The sequence below is a fragment of the Erinaceus europaeus genome, chromosome 20 (assembly GCF_950295315.1).
Source record: "Erinaceus europaeus chromosome 20, mEriEur2.1, whole genome shotgun sequence".
NCBI lineage: Eukaryota > Metazoa > Chordata > Mammalia > Eulipotyphla > Erinaceidae > Erinaceus > Erinaceus europaeus.
The window spans coordinates 1605974-1619131 of record NC_080181.1 but is presented as its reverse complement, the minus strand read 5'-3'; the positions used below and the strand labels follow the sequence as shown (position 1 = coordinate 1619131).

Genomic DNA, 13158 nt, shown 5'->3' with positions numbered 1-13158 from the left:
TCTCTCTTGTGTTTTTTACCAAACACTTCACAGCTTTACGAGTTCCGGTCAGTTCGTCTTGCTGGCGTTCTCGACCTGCCTGCCTGCTTTCTGTAGCGGGGAGTGCTCTGGGAGCCGCCCCCCCACCGGGGTTGACAGCAGTGTGCTCGTGGCTGGGGTGGGGGGCTGTGTGTGACACCGCATGTCAGGAGCCCTGCGTGACTGTGACCCCAGGCACTGAGATGACACCGGCTCTCCCCTCAGTTCTGCATCCCAGTGTGGGCTGCCTGGTTCTTGAGCCAGGGAGGCAGGACTTTAGGTCAGCTGAGGACTGGCCTGCAGCAGCACCTGGCGCTCTAGCTGGGAGAGGTGGACAGGGAGTGCTTGAGCGTAGTCACAGAGGGTGAGTACGTTGGGCAGATTGGAAACAAGAGGTGTTCAGAGGAGGCTGTTTGGGTTGGTTAGAAGCATCGGGCTGGCCAGCTTTCTTGCTGGGGGCCCAGAGAAGAGGGGCGTGACGGTGCTGGCCGGGAGGCGTGAGGCTGAGGGAAGTGTAGCTGGAGAGAGATGGTCTGGTCACACCCACAGGACTCGCGCCATCACCATTAACACAGTGTCACGTGTGTGCTCATCCACATCCTGTCTCTGCGAAGCTGGAGTCTCTGTTCTCACAAAAGCCACTGAGGGTCCAAAAACAGATGGTGTAGGGCCTAGTGGGGGTTGTATTGTTATGTGGGAAAACTGAGAAATGTTATGTACAGACAAACTATTGTATTTACTTGTCGAATGTAAAACATTACCCCCCCCCCCCCAATAAAGAAATTTAAAAAGCCGCTGTGGTCCGGGAGGTGGCACAGTGGTAAAGCTTTGGACTCACAAGCATGAGGTCCCGAGTTCAGTCCCCGGCAACACATGTGCCAAAGTGATGTCTGGTTCTTTCTCTCTCCTCCTATCTTTCTCATAAATAAATAAAAATCTTAAAAAAAAAAAAAAAGAAAAGAAAAAAGAAAAAGAAAGAAAGCCGCTGAGGACACCAGTGAGCACAGTCGAGTGAGGTTAGAAGCGAGGACACTCCCTGTCCAGTCTGGACCTGTCTGCGAGAGCTGCCCCTTTGTCACCTGGAGAGCAAGGTTCTCTGAGCCGAGCAGCGTCTCTGTCCTGCCCTGACTGCCCGCCGCGTGCGTAGGCGCAGAGCTCGCCCATGTGTCCATCCCCAGGTCTGTCCCAGAGCTCACAGTCTCCCTGCCCTGACCTTGAACACCACTTACTCCCCAGAGGAAACGGTCTGGCCTTAAAGCCATGATTCCCGGGCACGGGTGAGCACCACAGTGCCGGTGGCCTGTTTAAACACACCCTCCCAGCAGATCTGTTTCAGGAAGTCTAGGCTGAGACCTGGGAATGTGATTTCCTGGCATGCATGCAAGCCGGTGAAATAGCATGACGAAGCAAGCAGACGTAGGTGCCGGGGGCTCTGCGCTTCCAGGTTTAGTTCCCAGCACCACCTAAGCAAAAGCAGAGCAAGCAAGCAAAGCCTAGCACGCGCACAGGGGAGTACTGCGGGGCTGGGGTGCGCCGGGACCCACACCTGGAGGCCCAGAGGCAGGTGCACGGTGCCCTGTACGGACAGGTGTGTGCCCACACGAGGCCACCACACTGGCCTCTCCTTGTCCTGGCCAGGGGAACTGTCAGACCCACCCTCAGGTGTGAAGAGACTGCACACCCACATTGCAAGGGGGTGGGGAGGGGGGATCTGAAGGCCAGGCCTGGACCTCCGCTCTGTGGTTGCGTAGAAGCAGGGAGGGCAGGTGACTGTCCCCTTCTGACCTGTCACTCCTGGTGAGAGCCACCTCCCCTCGGCCGCCTGTGCCCCTCGGGAAGCAGCAGAGCCTGAGGGTGAGCGTCCCGCTCAGGCTCAGCCTCCTAAAGCCCCACTGCTGGAACACACCATCAAGCTCCTCAACAGAGAAGCTGTGTTTTCTCCCCACAACCCAGCTTCCTGGAAAACGGAGAATACAATTAGCATCTCCTTTGTGGGTCAGCTGATCAGTCCCACCCCAAGGAGCTTCTGAAAGCCTTCATCTGCCATCTTCCTGAAGGTCTCTCTCCTTTTCTTTTTGTTTTTAAATTTGTTTTGTTTTGCTTTGTTTTTGCCTCCAGGGTTATTGTTAGGGCTCGGTGCCTACACTATGAATCCAATACTCCTAGAGGCCATTTTTGTTGCCCTTGTTATTATTGTTATCCCTGTTGCTTGCTTGTTTGTTTGGATAGGACAGAGAGAAATGGAGAGAGGAGGGGAAGACAGAGAGGGGGAGAGAAAGACAGACACCTGCAGACCTGCTTCACCGCCTGTGAGGCGACTCCCCTGCAGGTGGGGAGCCGGGGGCTCAAATCGGGATCCTTACGCAGGTCCTTGTGCTTCACACCACGTGCACTTAACCTGCTGCGCTACTGCCTGGCCCACTCTATTCTAATTTTTTATTATTTATCCACTGGATAGAAACAGCCAGGAATTGAGAGTAAGGGGGGATAGAGAGATAGAGAGGTACCTGCAGCACTGCTTCAACACTCACAAAGCTTTCCCCCTGCAGGTGGGTGGGGTGGGGCTTGAACCCAGGTCCTTGTGCACTGTGACATGGGCATTCCACCAGGTGCGCCGCCACCCAACCCCCTCTCCTTCCTTTTAAAAGTGTCTGGATTTGGTTGCTCCTCCCTTGAGAGCATGTCAGACAGCAGGGACACAGTCCACTTCTCTATTCACGTGAGAAGAAGCTTCTCTGCATTGCCTGCAGCCCCTGCCACAGTCTGGTCTCACTTTGTAGGGTTGTGAAGACGGACGGCCAGCCAGCCCGTCGCTCTGATCAGACCCTACCGCCTGGCACTCATGGCCACAGCTGGCTGGGGTCCTTCCAGTGTCTCATAAGCAGATTTACAGATGCCAGGTGGTCTTGGGCATGTGTGGAGTATAGAGAATCGTAGCATGTGAACTGGGGAAGGAGGAGAGAGTAGCCAACCTGTCTCTGAGACTTGGAGTCGATTCTGGTGGTTGTTACTGTGCACAGGACACTGGTGGCAGGTGTTTTCTTGAAATCTTACAAACCCCTGTTAGACCACATATACATATATGTATGCATGATTTTTTTAAGAAACAGATTTGCCTGGACAAAGCTGAGCAGCCTTTCTTTCCACCCACTGCCCATTTTCTCTGCCAGTCTGTTGTATTCTGTAGGCCCCGAATTCTGGCCTTTGGGTTCCAGGGGTCACCCCCTTCCCCCTCGGCCTCCGGTCCATATCCTTCCTCTGTCTGGGGCCCACCCACTTCGCTCCCAGGCCAGCTGTTGCAGTTCCGTTTCCTGGAGGGGTTCGGGGCCGGGAAGTAGGTCTGTGCGGTGCCTGGGCTTTGTCTGGGGGGCTTGTTCTGGGGCCCGGTCCCTTCTGGTCACCGGCTGTCCTTCCTCAGCTCCCAGGAGCCAGGTAGTAGGGATAGTGTCACCCAAGGGAACCCCAAGTGCACTCAGGAAGAACCTTGGTGGTGTGTGGCAGGCATCTGTGTGCATGGTGGAATGTTGATGTGTGTGTTCAGTGACTGTGTCCAATGTGTGTGTGTGTGTGTGTGTGTGTGTGTGCAGTGTGTGCACGTGTGTTCAGGGTACGTGCTTGTGTACTCTGTATGTTTCGGTGTGTACGTGTGTGCATGCCTTGTGTGTGTGCATGATCTGTGTGTACCTGTGTGTTCAGTGTGTACATGTATGTTCAGGGTGTGTGTTATGGGTACATGTGTGTGCTCCACATGTACCTGTGTGCTTGGTGTGTGTTCACTGTGTACATGTATTATGTGTGTGCTCAGTGTGCACATGTGTTTGCTATGTTAACATGTGTGCATGGGTTCAGTGTGTATAGGTGTGTGTTCTATGTGCACGTGTGTTTGCTGTGTGTGTTCATATGTGTGCTCAGTGCGTGGCACATACGTGTGCATCCACTCTTCCTTGGTGTGGAGGTCTGCAGTGGCAGCAGGGAGAGGTGGCATGTCTCTGCTGCTCCCAGGCCCGCTGTGTTACCTTCTGTGATGGAGCCCCACAGCCCACTCCCATGTGCTGCATGTGGAGAGGGTGGGAAGGGTGGCAGCAGGGCCACTGTGAGAGGCGGTGGTGCAGGGCTCCCAGCGGCCCCCCGGGAACAGGCTGCACCTCACCCCACCCCAGTGTCCCAGCAGGTCTGCCACTTGCCTGGGTGGGGATTTGCCTGTGGGTCAGGGCAGCCTGGCTGCTAAATTTAGTCCTGACTCTTAGATTTATGGCTGACAGAGGAGGAGGCCCGGAAGAGGGCCAAGCCTGTCCTTTCCAGGGGGAAGAGAGCTCAGGGCAGGCAAAAGGGGACGCTGAGGCCGGCAGGTGCTGTCACTGGCCTGGGGTGCCTGGCCTGGGGTATCGGGTCCCCACGCCAGGTCTGTGCATGTCTTCAAGACGAGTCGGGGCTGCGTTACTGTCGCCACTAAGCTGGCATGGTTGCTCTGGACACGCAGCTCCTCCAGCCCACCCCCACAGACCAGGGCCCCAGCCTCAGGGCCTCCCGGTGGGGGTGGGGGTGCCCATAGCAGTGGCTTCTCAGCGGCACCGGCACCACCCACAGGCAGAGCTTGGCCTGTGGGAGCGGGAGCTCTGAGCCCAGTAGGCAATCTGGAGGGGCTGCCACCAGACACGATTTCCTTCCCCGGCGAGGACCTGACTGCAGAGTAGCAGGACTCTCCCCAGGGGCCTGCGCCCCACTGCTGAGCAGCCAGCCCTCGAGGCCTTGGGCACCTTGCGGCCCGCGCCCCCCCCCCCCCGCACATGAGTGGCGTCCAGCAGCTGGGCCGTGCCTCCCCGTCCCCAGGCTGTGGCACTGACGGGGGCAGGGGCATTCCACTCTGGCACCTTCACGCCTTGAGAGGGAGAGGATGCCCCCAGAGGCCGTGGTGTTGGCTGCGGCTCCAGGAACCCTGTCCTTGAGACCTCACGGTCACCCTGCTGGGCCTGGGCTTGTGAGGAGAACGGTGGCCACTCAGGCAATGGATGAGTCAGAGGCACCATGGCGGAGTGGGGGGAGAGGGCTCACAGGCCACACCTTCTCTAATGTGCACTCTGTCCCCCCAGGACCTGCTCCCGCCTGCTACAGCCCGGGCAGCCCCGGCCAGATCCTAGAGGAGCCCGGCTACTTCTTCCCAGACTTCCAGCTCTACCCTGGAAGGCATGAGGCCGCGGTGCTGACGGTGGAGGCCGCCGGTGGTGGCAGCAGGGAGAAAGCTGGTGAGTCCCCGGGGTGCTCTGCCTCTTGTGGGCTCTGCTGCACAGTCCAGATCTTGCCTCTGTTCTCTGCACTTGCTTGATCTGTTTTTAAAGGTTTCATTTATTAATGAGAGAGATTAGAGGGGGGGGGAGGGGACCAGTATCACTCTGGCACGTGCGCTGCCGGGATTTGAACTCAGATCTCACGCTCTCCAGTCCACAGAGAGCTCAGTCCACGGCACAGTCAGTGGCAGCCCGAGCCAGTCTGCAAAGAGCCCTGTCATGTCCTGAGTGCGTCTGCTGGGGGAGAGTCCAGGCCAGCATGTGATGCCGAAGAGGGGCCCCAGGGCAGAAGGGAGGGCAGGGAAGGGGCAGTAGGTACCCAGGTCCTTGAGGAGCCTCAGAGCCAGCCAGGGAGAGTGTCATGGTTCTGCCAAAGGCTGTCCTGCCTGAGGCTCTGAAGTCCCAGGTTCAATACCCAGCACCACTGTAAGCCAGAGCTGAGCAGGGCCCTGGTAAAAGAGAGATAGAGAGAGTCAGGCGGTAGCGCAGCGGGTTAAGGCACGTGGCACAAAGCGCAAAGACCGGCATAAGGATCCCAGTTCGAGCCCCCAGCTCCCCACCTTCAGGGGAGTCACTTCACAGGTGGTGAAGCAGGTCTGCAGGTGTCTGTCTTTCTCTCCTCCTCTCTGTCTTCCCCTCCTCTCTCCATTTCTCTCTGTCCTATCCAACAATGACATCGATAGTAACTACAACAAGGGCAACAAAAGGGAAAATAAATTTTTAAAAAATTAATGGATAAAAGAGAGAGAGAAAAGATCTGTGTACATATATGTTCTTAGCAGCACAATTTAAAAAAGCCAAAACCTGGAAGCAACCCAGGTGTCCAACAACAGATGAGTGGCTGAGCAAGTTGTGGTCTAAAAACACAATGGAATACTACTCAGCTGTAAAAAACGGTGACTTCACCGTTTTCAGCCGATCTTGGATGGACCTTGAAAAATTCATGTTAAGTGAAATAAGTCAGAAACAGAAGGATGAATATGGGATGATCTCACTCTCGGGCAGAAGTTGAAAAACAAGATCAGAAGAAAAAAAAAAAAAACACAAGTAGGACTGGAATTGGCATATCGCACCAAAAACTCTGGGGTGGGGGTGAGGCGAGAATACAGGTCCAAGAGGACCTAGTGGGGGTTGTATTGTTATATGGGAAAGTGGGAAATGTTATGCATGTACAGACTATTGTATTTACTGTTGAATGTAAAATATTAATTCCCCAATAAAGAAAAAAGAGAGAGAGAGACAGAGAGGGGGACCGGGTGGTGGTGCACCCGGTTAAGCTCACGTATCATCATGGACTTGGGTTTGAGCCCCTGCTCCCCACCTGCGGCGGGTGGGATCCTTCACAAGTGGTGAAGCAGGTCTGAGGGTGCCTCTCTCCCCTCGCTGTCTCCCCGTCCTCTCTCAGTTTCTCTCTGTCCCATCTAATACACAGTTTGAAAGAAAAGAAAAGAAGAAATGGCCACAGGGAGCACTGGATTTGTAATGCTGGCACCAAGCCCCAGTAACTGGAGGCAGAGAGACAGAGACAGAGAGAGACCCTGGTCTGGCAGTGGAGGAGGTGGTGTGCCTGAGTTCTGGCTGCTGTGGCGTCCGCGTCACAGATCTCCAGGGAGGGTGCCTGCATGGCCGTGCGAGACCCAGCTGGCTGCGTGGGAGCCCACGCACTGGGGAAGCTCTGGCGCCCTGGTGCATCTCGCTCCCTGGCTGCCTTGCCGGCTGTGTGGGCATGGGCCCGACTCTGAAGGGCTGACCCTGCTCCCGCTGGTTCCCCCTAGCCGAGAACGCTCCGTGCTCCTTCCGTGCCCAGTCCTTCCCGTGGTTCCCGGAGGTGGAGATGAGAGGGTCCGAGGAGGCGGCGGGCACAGTGTTGCAGCGGCTGATCCAGGAGCAGCTGCGCTATGGCGCACCCCCCGAGAACATGAGCCTGCGGGCCCTGCCGCACCAGCCCGCCGCGGCCTCTGCCGAGAGCCTGCTGCCCGAGGACCCACCCATGCTCTGCCCGCCGGCGCGCCAGGAGCCGCAGGGTCAGGAGCACCAGGCGGACGGCGCCGCCATGGAGAAGCAGAGTGGAGAGGAGCTGCCCAGCTACGAGGAGGCCAAGGCCCAGTCCCAGTTCTTCCGGGGGCCGCCGCCTGGGCCTGGCCTGGCCTACTACGCAGCCGGGGGCACGGGCCCCAAGGCGCGCACGGAGGGCCGGCCCACAGTGAGCCGTGCTGGCAGCGGCCAGGCGCACAAGGACGAGGCGCTCAAGGAGCTGAAGCAGGGCCACGTGCGCTCCCTCAGCGAGAGGATCATGCAGCTGTCGCTGGAGCGTAACGGCGCCAAGCAGCTCCCCCCGGGCCCCGGCGCCAAGACGCTCAAGGCCACTGGGCCCACCCCTCCGGCCCCGTCCTCGGGCAAGGCGCTGGACCCCCGTGGCCCACCCCCCGAGTACCCCTTCAAGGCCAAGCAGGCGCTGGCCCCGGCCGCCAAGGGCCCCGAGCATGGCCTGTTCTACGCCGACCAGCACCCCAGCCTGCTGCACGACCTGGGCAAGGCGTACCCTGCGCCACAGCCCGCCAGGACCGAGGTGGCCGTGCTGCGCTACCAGCCGCCCCCTGAGTACGGGGTGACCAGGTGAGGCTGCAGGGTGGCTGCCCTTCCCCTGTGGGTGTGAACAGCAGAGGGCACAGAGCTGCTCCAGCCAGGCCGGCTGACTGGGTGTGGGGCTCGAGAGGGGCCTCCACTGCCCTCTGGTCTGGTGTCCTGCAACCCCACCAGAGTCTGCAGGCTGCGGGCAGAGTCTGCACACTGTGCTCCCGGAGGCAGGTGTAGTGTGTGTGCCGTGGGGGGGGTTGGGGTTTGCTGCTCAGCCTTCACAGCCCCTCCCACAGGTCCTGTCCCCCGTCCCTGCCGTGGCCAGGCAGCCCTCAGCATCCCTCTGCTGGCCCTCAGCATCCTCCCCGCATCCAGCTTCCCTTCCTGCCAGGCAGTGTCTCTGCTCACTGAGGCCCGGAGGGAGACTCAGCCTGCGTGCGCCAGGCAGCTGGTATCCAGTGTCCTGGCCACACAGGAGCTGCCTCAGCATGTAGACCTAGAGTCCAGGGGACAGAGCAGGAGGGCCCCAGGGCTTCCTGGAGGGGTGGTATGGGGCTATGAGGGGAGGGCTGCTGTGTGCCAGCAGGGCCTCATTCTTGTGCAGATAGAGCTGCACGGGGGTGGTGCACAGATGTGCCCATCGGACAGGTAGGGGGCCAGTGGATGGTGTCCAGTCCCAGGTTCTATCCTCAGCATCACTATAAGCCAGAGCTGAGTAACGCTCTGTTAAAATACTAAGAATAATAGCAACAACAACAGTAATAATCCAAAGACAAGAAGGGAGGCCCAGGTGGGGCAAGGGCTATGCAGGCAAATGGGGTGTGTGGCACGTGGTGAGTGCTGGGAGCTGGAGGGAGAGCAGGCAGCAAGGCCCAGGTCTCAGGAGAGGCTGCTCAGAGAGGCCCGGTGGGGAGCCAGCAGTGTTCAGCTGTGGCTAAGCTGGAACAGAGGACAAGTGGCCACTGTCAGCTGGATGTGGCCCTCGATCCCTCAGCACAGAGGAGCCAGGATGTGGTATGCCACTGGGTGGCCTCTGTTACTTGTTTGAGAGAGAAAGAGAGAGAGACCACTGCACCACCCCAACATCCGTGAATTTCTCCGGGTGCTCCTGGTGCTAGGACTCAAACCCTGGGCCGCAGGCACAGCAAGGCACTTGCTCTAGATGATGAGTCATCTCCCAGTGCCTGGAAGTGTCTTCACCCTCACCAAGGGCTCTGTGGAAGCAGCTGGAGCCCCCTGCCCCTCCTTGGATGCATGGAGGGCTGAGGGTTCCCGTCAGCAGGGAGTGAGGGCCCTGGACACCCGCCCTCAGCCTGCCGGTGACTCGCAGAGCCCACCTCTGCCAGGCAGGACCCTTGGCCTAGAGACAGGGAGGGGCATACTTCAGATTCTGGTGTTGGCTGATTCCCTGCACCGATTCACTGAGGTTGTTGAGTAACCCGTGCTGCTACCCCAGACCCAGGCAGGTGTGGACGAATTCAGAATTCGGCATTTTTCCCTAGTGTTCAGCTTGATGGAAGGTAGCTGGTCCGTGGCAGGGCAGGAACTGGGTGATGGACCACATGGCTCCAGTGTCCATGAGGGGCTGCGGTGTGCATGTGTTAAAGTTGTTGATGTAGATAAACGAGGGTGAAGCCGTAGGCCTTGGCAGCTGCATGGGCAAAACAGCGGGACATCCCAGAAGACCTAACAGATGAGTGATTGAGGCTGGCCCGGTGCTACAAGGCCCCTTTGTGAGCCTGCCCGGGGCTCTCGGGTGCAGCCCTGGGCCGCAGGGTAAGCTGGGCAGCGCCCACACCCGCCCCACCCTGCTCCAGACAGGGCCGCCCAACCCAGGACCCGGGGTGGCCTGTGGTGTGCGGGCCTCACGGGAGGCAGACGGTCCTTCCCGTGTCACTGGCAGGGTGAACCAGCTTGTCGGGGTGCAGGCTAGGTGTGCGGCCTTGCAGGCCCCAGTGAGAAGGCTCCTGTCCATCCCAGGCCTCCTGAGCAGACCAGAAGGCACTGCCCACCGTCAGTGAGTGGGCCGGCCACTGCTTTGCTGGCACCTGCTGGTTCTGGCCAAGAGACGGACCTGAGAGACAGCACAGCTGTAGGAGGACTCAGTGCGGCTTGTTGCGGCTTTCTGTACGGCCTGTGCCCCGTTGTGTCCCCACCCCATCTGCTGCGCTGCTTGCCGTGGTGTCGTTCCTCCAGCCAACGTGCAGCCCGCTCCTGTCTCCCCCGGTGTCAGCCCTGCCTGAACCCCGTCTTCTCAGGGGCAGAGCTGAGCGAGGATGCTAGTCCCCTGCAGGCCCTTCCCAGCAGCCATGTGTGAGGGGGAGGAGGGCGGGAGTTGAGGGCTGAGGCCGGCTCTGGGGCCTTTGCAGTTTTCAGCAGGACTTGCAGCTACAGAAGGCAGATGTGCTGATTCTGGGGCTGGATGCTGTCCTTCAGACAGAGCCAGTTGAAACTCAGGCTGCAGGTGTGGAGAAGCCCCCTCGCTCTCCCCTCCCCGGCCACAGCCGCCTGCCCTCAGTACAGGGCTGGAGTCGCTGCTTCCAGGGAGCAGAGAAGAGCAGTGATGGTTTCTGTTTCGGTCATTCTCACCTGGCCGTCTGTGGGAAATGAGGGTCAGGGAGATGACACCAGTGGTGGCACGGCGTACGCTGACGCCTGTGGCTCTGAGGTCCCAAGTTCAGTCCCTGGCACCACCATCAGCTAGAGCTGAGCAGGGGTCTGATTGGAAAGACAGAAGGAAGGAAGTCTTAAATTTAAAAGCAAGGACTGGTAGTGTCTGGCCCAGCCCTCCTGTCCAGATGTTTCAGATGATGTTTCCCATCACAAAAGGCGGGGGGGGGGGGGGGGGGGCGTCGACCAAACTGTTCACCTGGATAGTGTATTTGTTGCTTGCTGTGTGCTGGGCCTTGGTTCATGCCCAACCTCCACTGCAGTGAAGGAAGCTATGGTGCTGTGATGTCTGTTTCTCTGCTTACTTGTCTCTCTTTGTCTGAAATAGTCAGCTGAGGGGGACTGGGAGGTGATGCACCTGATTAAGCACAAGGATCAGGGCTCAGTCCCAGCTCTCAACCTGCAAGGAGGAAGCTTCACAAGGAATGAAGCCGGTCTGCCGGTATCTCTCTCTCCCTCTCAGCCTCCCATTCCCCTCTCAATTTCTCTCTGTCCCATCCAATAAAATGGAAAAAGTGGCTTCCAGGAGCAGTGGATTTGTAGTGCCAGCACCAAGCCCCAGCAATAACTCTGGAGGCAAAAAAAAAAAAAAAAAGTCAGTTCAATGGAGTGAAACCCTTGAAATGAAGGAACAGAGCCCGCCAGCCTCAGTGGTAAGCCCAGCCTGGCCCTGCTCCATCCCTTCCCTTGCTCCTGCCCTGCCCGCATAGGGGTGTCAGTGCCCACATCAACGGGGACCCTTGGCACAGCCATTCCTCTCATGGCTCATACATCTCTTTCTTTCTTTTTTAAATATTTATTTACTTATTCCCTTTTTGTTGCCCTTGTTTTATTGTTGATGTCGTCATTGTTGGATAGGACAGAGAGAAATGGAGAGAGGAGGGGAAGACAGAGGGGGAGAGAAAGACAGACACCCGCAGACCTGCTTCACCACTTGTGAAGTGACTCCCCTGCAGGTGGGGAGCCGGGGGCTCGAACCGGGATCCTTAGGCCGGTCCTTGCGCTTTGCCCCACATGTGCTTAACCTACTGTGCTACTACCCCACTCCCGGCTCATACATTTCTTTAAGAACTGCACTCTGGGCCACCCCTCCAAACTTTGCTTGGTTTTCTTTTAATCCTTATTTATTTATTGGAAAGAGACAGCCAGAAATCAAGAGGGAAGAGGGAGAAAGAGAGGGAGAGAACTACAGCCCTGTTTCACCTCTTGCAAAGCTTTCCCTCCTGCAGGTGGGGACTGGGGGCTCAAACCTGGGTCCTTGTGCATTATAATGTGTGTGTTCAACTATGTACACCACCACTTGCCCCCTCTTTTTAATTTCTTTTTTCTTGGCTTCCAGGGTTATCATTGCGACTTGGTGCCGACACAGTGAATCCACTGTTCCTGGTGACTGTTTTTCCTTTTTTTTTTTTCTTTCTATTTTTTTTGACAGGACAGAGAGAAATTGAGACAGAAAAAAAGACAGACAGACAGACAGACAGACACTTGAAGGCCTGCTTCACCACTCATAAAGTGTGCCCCATACAGGTAGGGGGCAGGGGCTTGAACCCCAGTCTTTTGGTAATAGGTGTGTTCAACCAGGTGCGCCACTGCCCTGCCCGTCCCTGGGCTTGGTTCTCTTGGGCTGAAGTCAAAGGTGGGGTCTCTGGGGACTGCTGAGTGACAGGTGGAAGGGGAGAGAGGGCCCATAGCCTCAGAGCCCAGCCACAGCCATCAAGGGTGCAGCTGCAGGGCAGTCCTGTGGGGGGGGGGGTTCACCACAGTAAGTGCTGAGTGGGCAGGACGGCAGTGTTCTGTCTGTTGGAAGCAAGTTTGGGGTGCTTGTCACAGTCACTGACAGGCCGACTCAAGGAGCTCAGGTGGGGAGGCCACAGGTCTGACAAAGGGAGGTGAATCCTCCTTTCACTCCATGAGAAGGGTGGCGTGTTGCCGCCATTTAACCTGGGAGGAGAGGACGCAGGTTCCACCCCCACTACCTCCAGTAGCCAGGATGAGCTGTGCTGTGCCCACAAATAATGACATAAAGTGATATCGAAACGTGCTGACTCGGAGAAGAAATACAGCACAGGGTCCTCCTGCGTGAGCAAGCGGTCAGCTTCCAGGACCCCTCACTGGGCCCCAGTTTTGGGGGGGGGTGTCGAGGGCCCCTCCTCGCAGCTCCCTTCCCAGCTCTGACCTCCTGTGTTCCCCACAGCCGCCCGTGCCAGCTCCCCTTCCCCGCTACGGTGCAGCCGCACAGCCCGGTGCCCTCCCAGGCCTCATCGGTGAGCGGACCCCTGCACCCCGGGGCCCTGGGCGGCCCACCCCTGCCCGCCGCCTCCCCCAGCCAGCCTCTGGGGCCCGACGCCCTCGCCATCATGGAGCGGGCCCAGCAAATGGTGGAGATCCTGACGGAGGAGAACCGTGTCCTGCACCAGGAGCTGCAGGCCTATTACGACAACACCGACAAGCTGCACAAAGTAAGCGGCCACCTCCTCCCTCCCTCCCTCTCAGACTTGCTACCCGGGCCCTCCTCGGGGTGCTGTCAGGCACGGGCAGGGGGCAGAAGACAGTCCTACAGCCCCTCCTGGAGTGTGTGTGGGCTCTCTGTGGGGCCCTGGGAGCCTGG

The 13158-nt window shown here is 58.2% G+C and overlaps 1 protein-coding gene across 3 annotated transcripts in view; it reads left to right on the top strand.

Moving 5' to 3' along the window:
- Positions 1 to 13158, top strand: part of AMOTL1 (angiomotin like 1) — a 59035-nt gene that overhangs the window by 27060 nt on the left and 18817 nt on the right. For all 3 annotated transcript variants that reach the window (XM_060179655.1, XM_060179657.1, XM_060179658.1), the window contains 3 exons: positions 5109 to 5261; positions 7079 to 7919; positions 12745 to 13009. In XM_060179655.1, the coding sequence (XP_060035638.1) occupies positions 5109 to 5261; positions 7079 to 7919; positions 12745 to 13009 (1259 nt within the window). The remainder of the gene's footprint in view (positions 1 to 5108; positions 5262 to 7078; positions 7920 to 12744; positions 13010 to 13158) is intronic.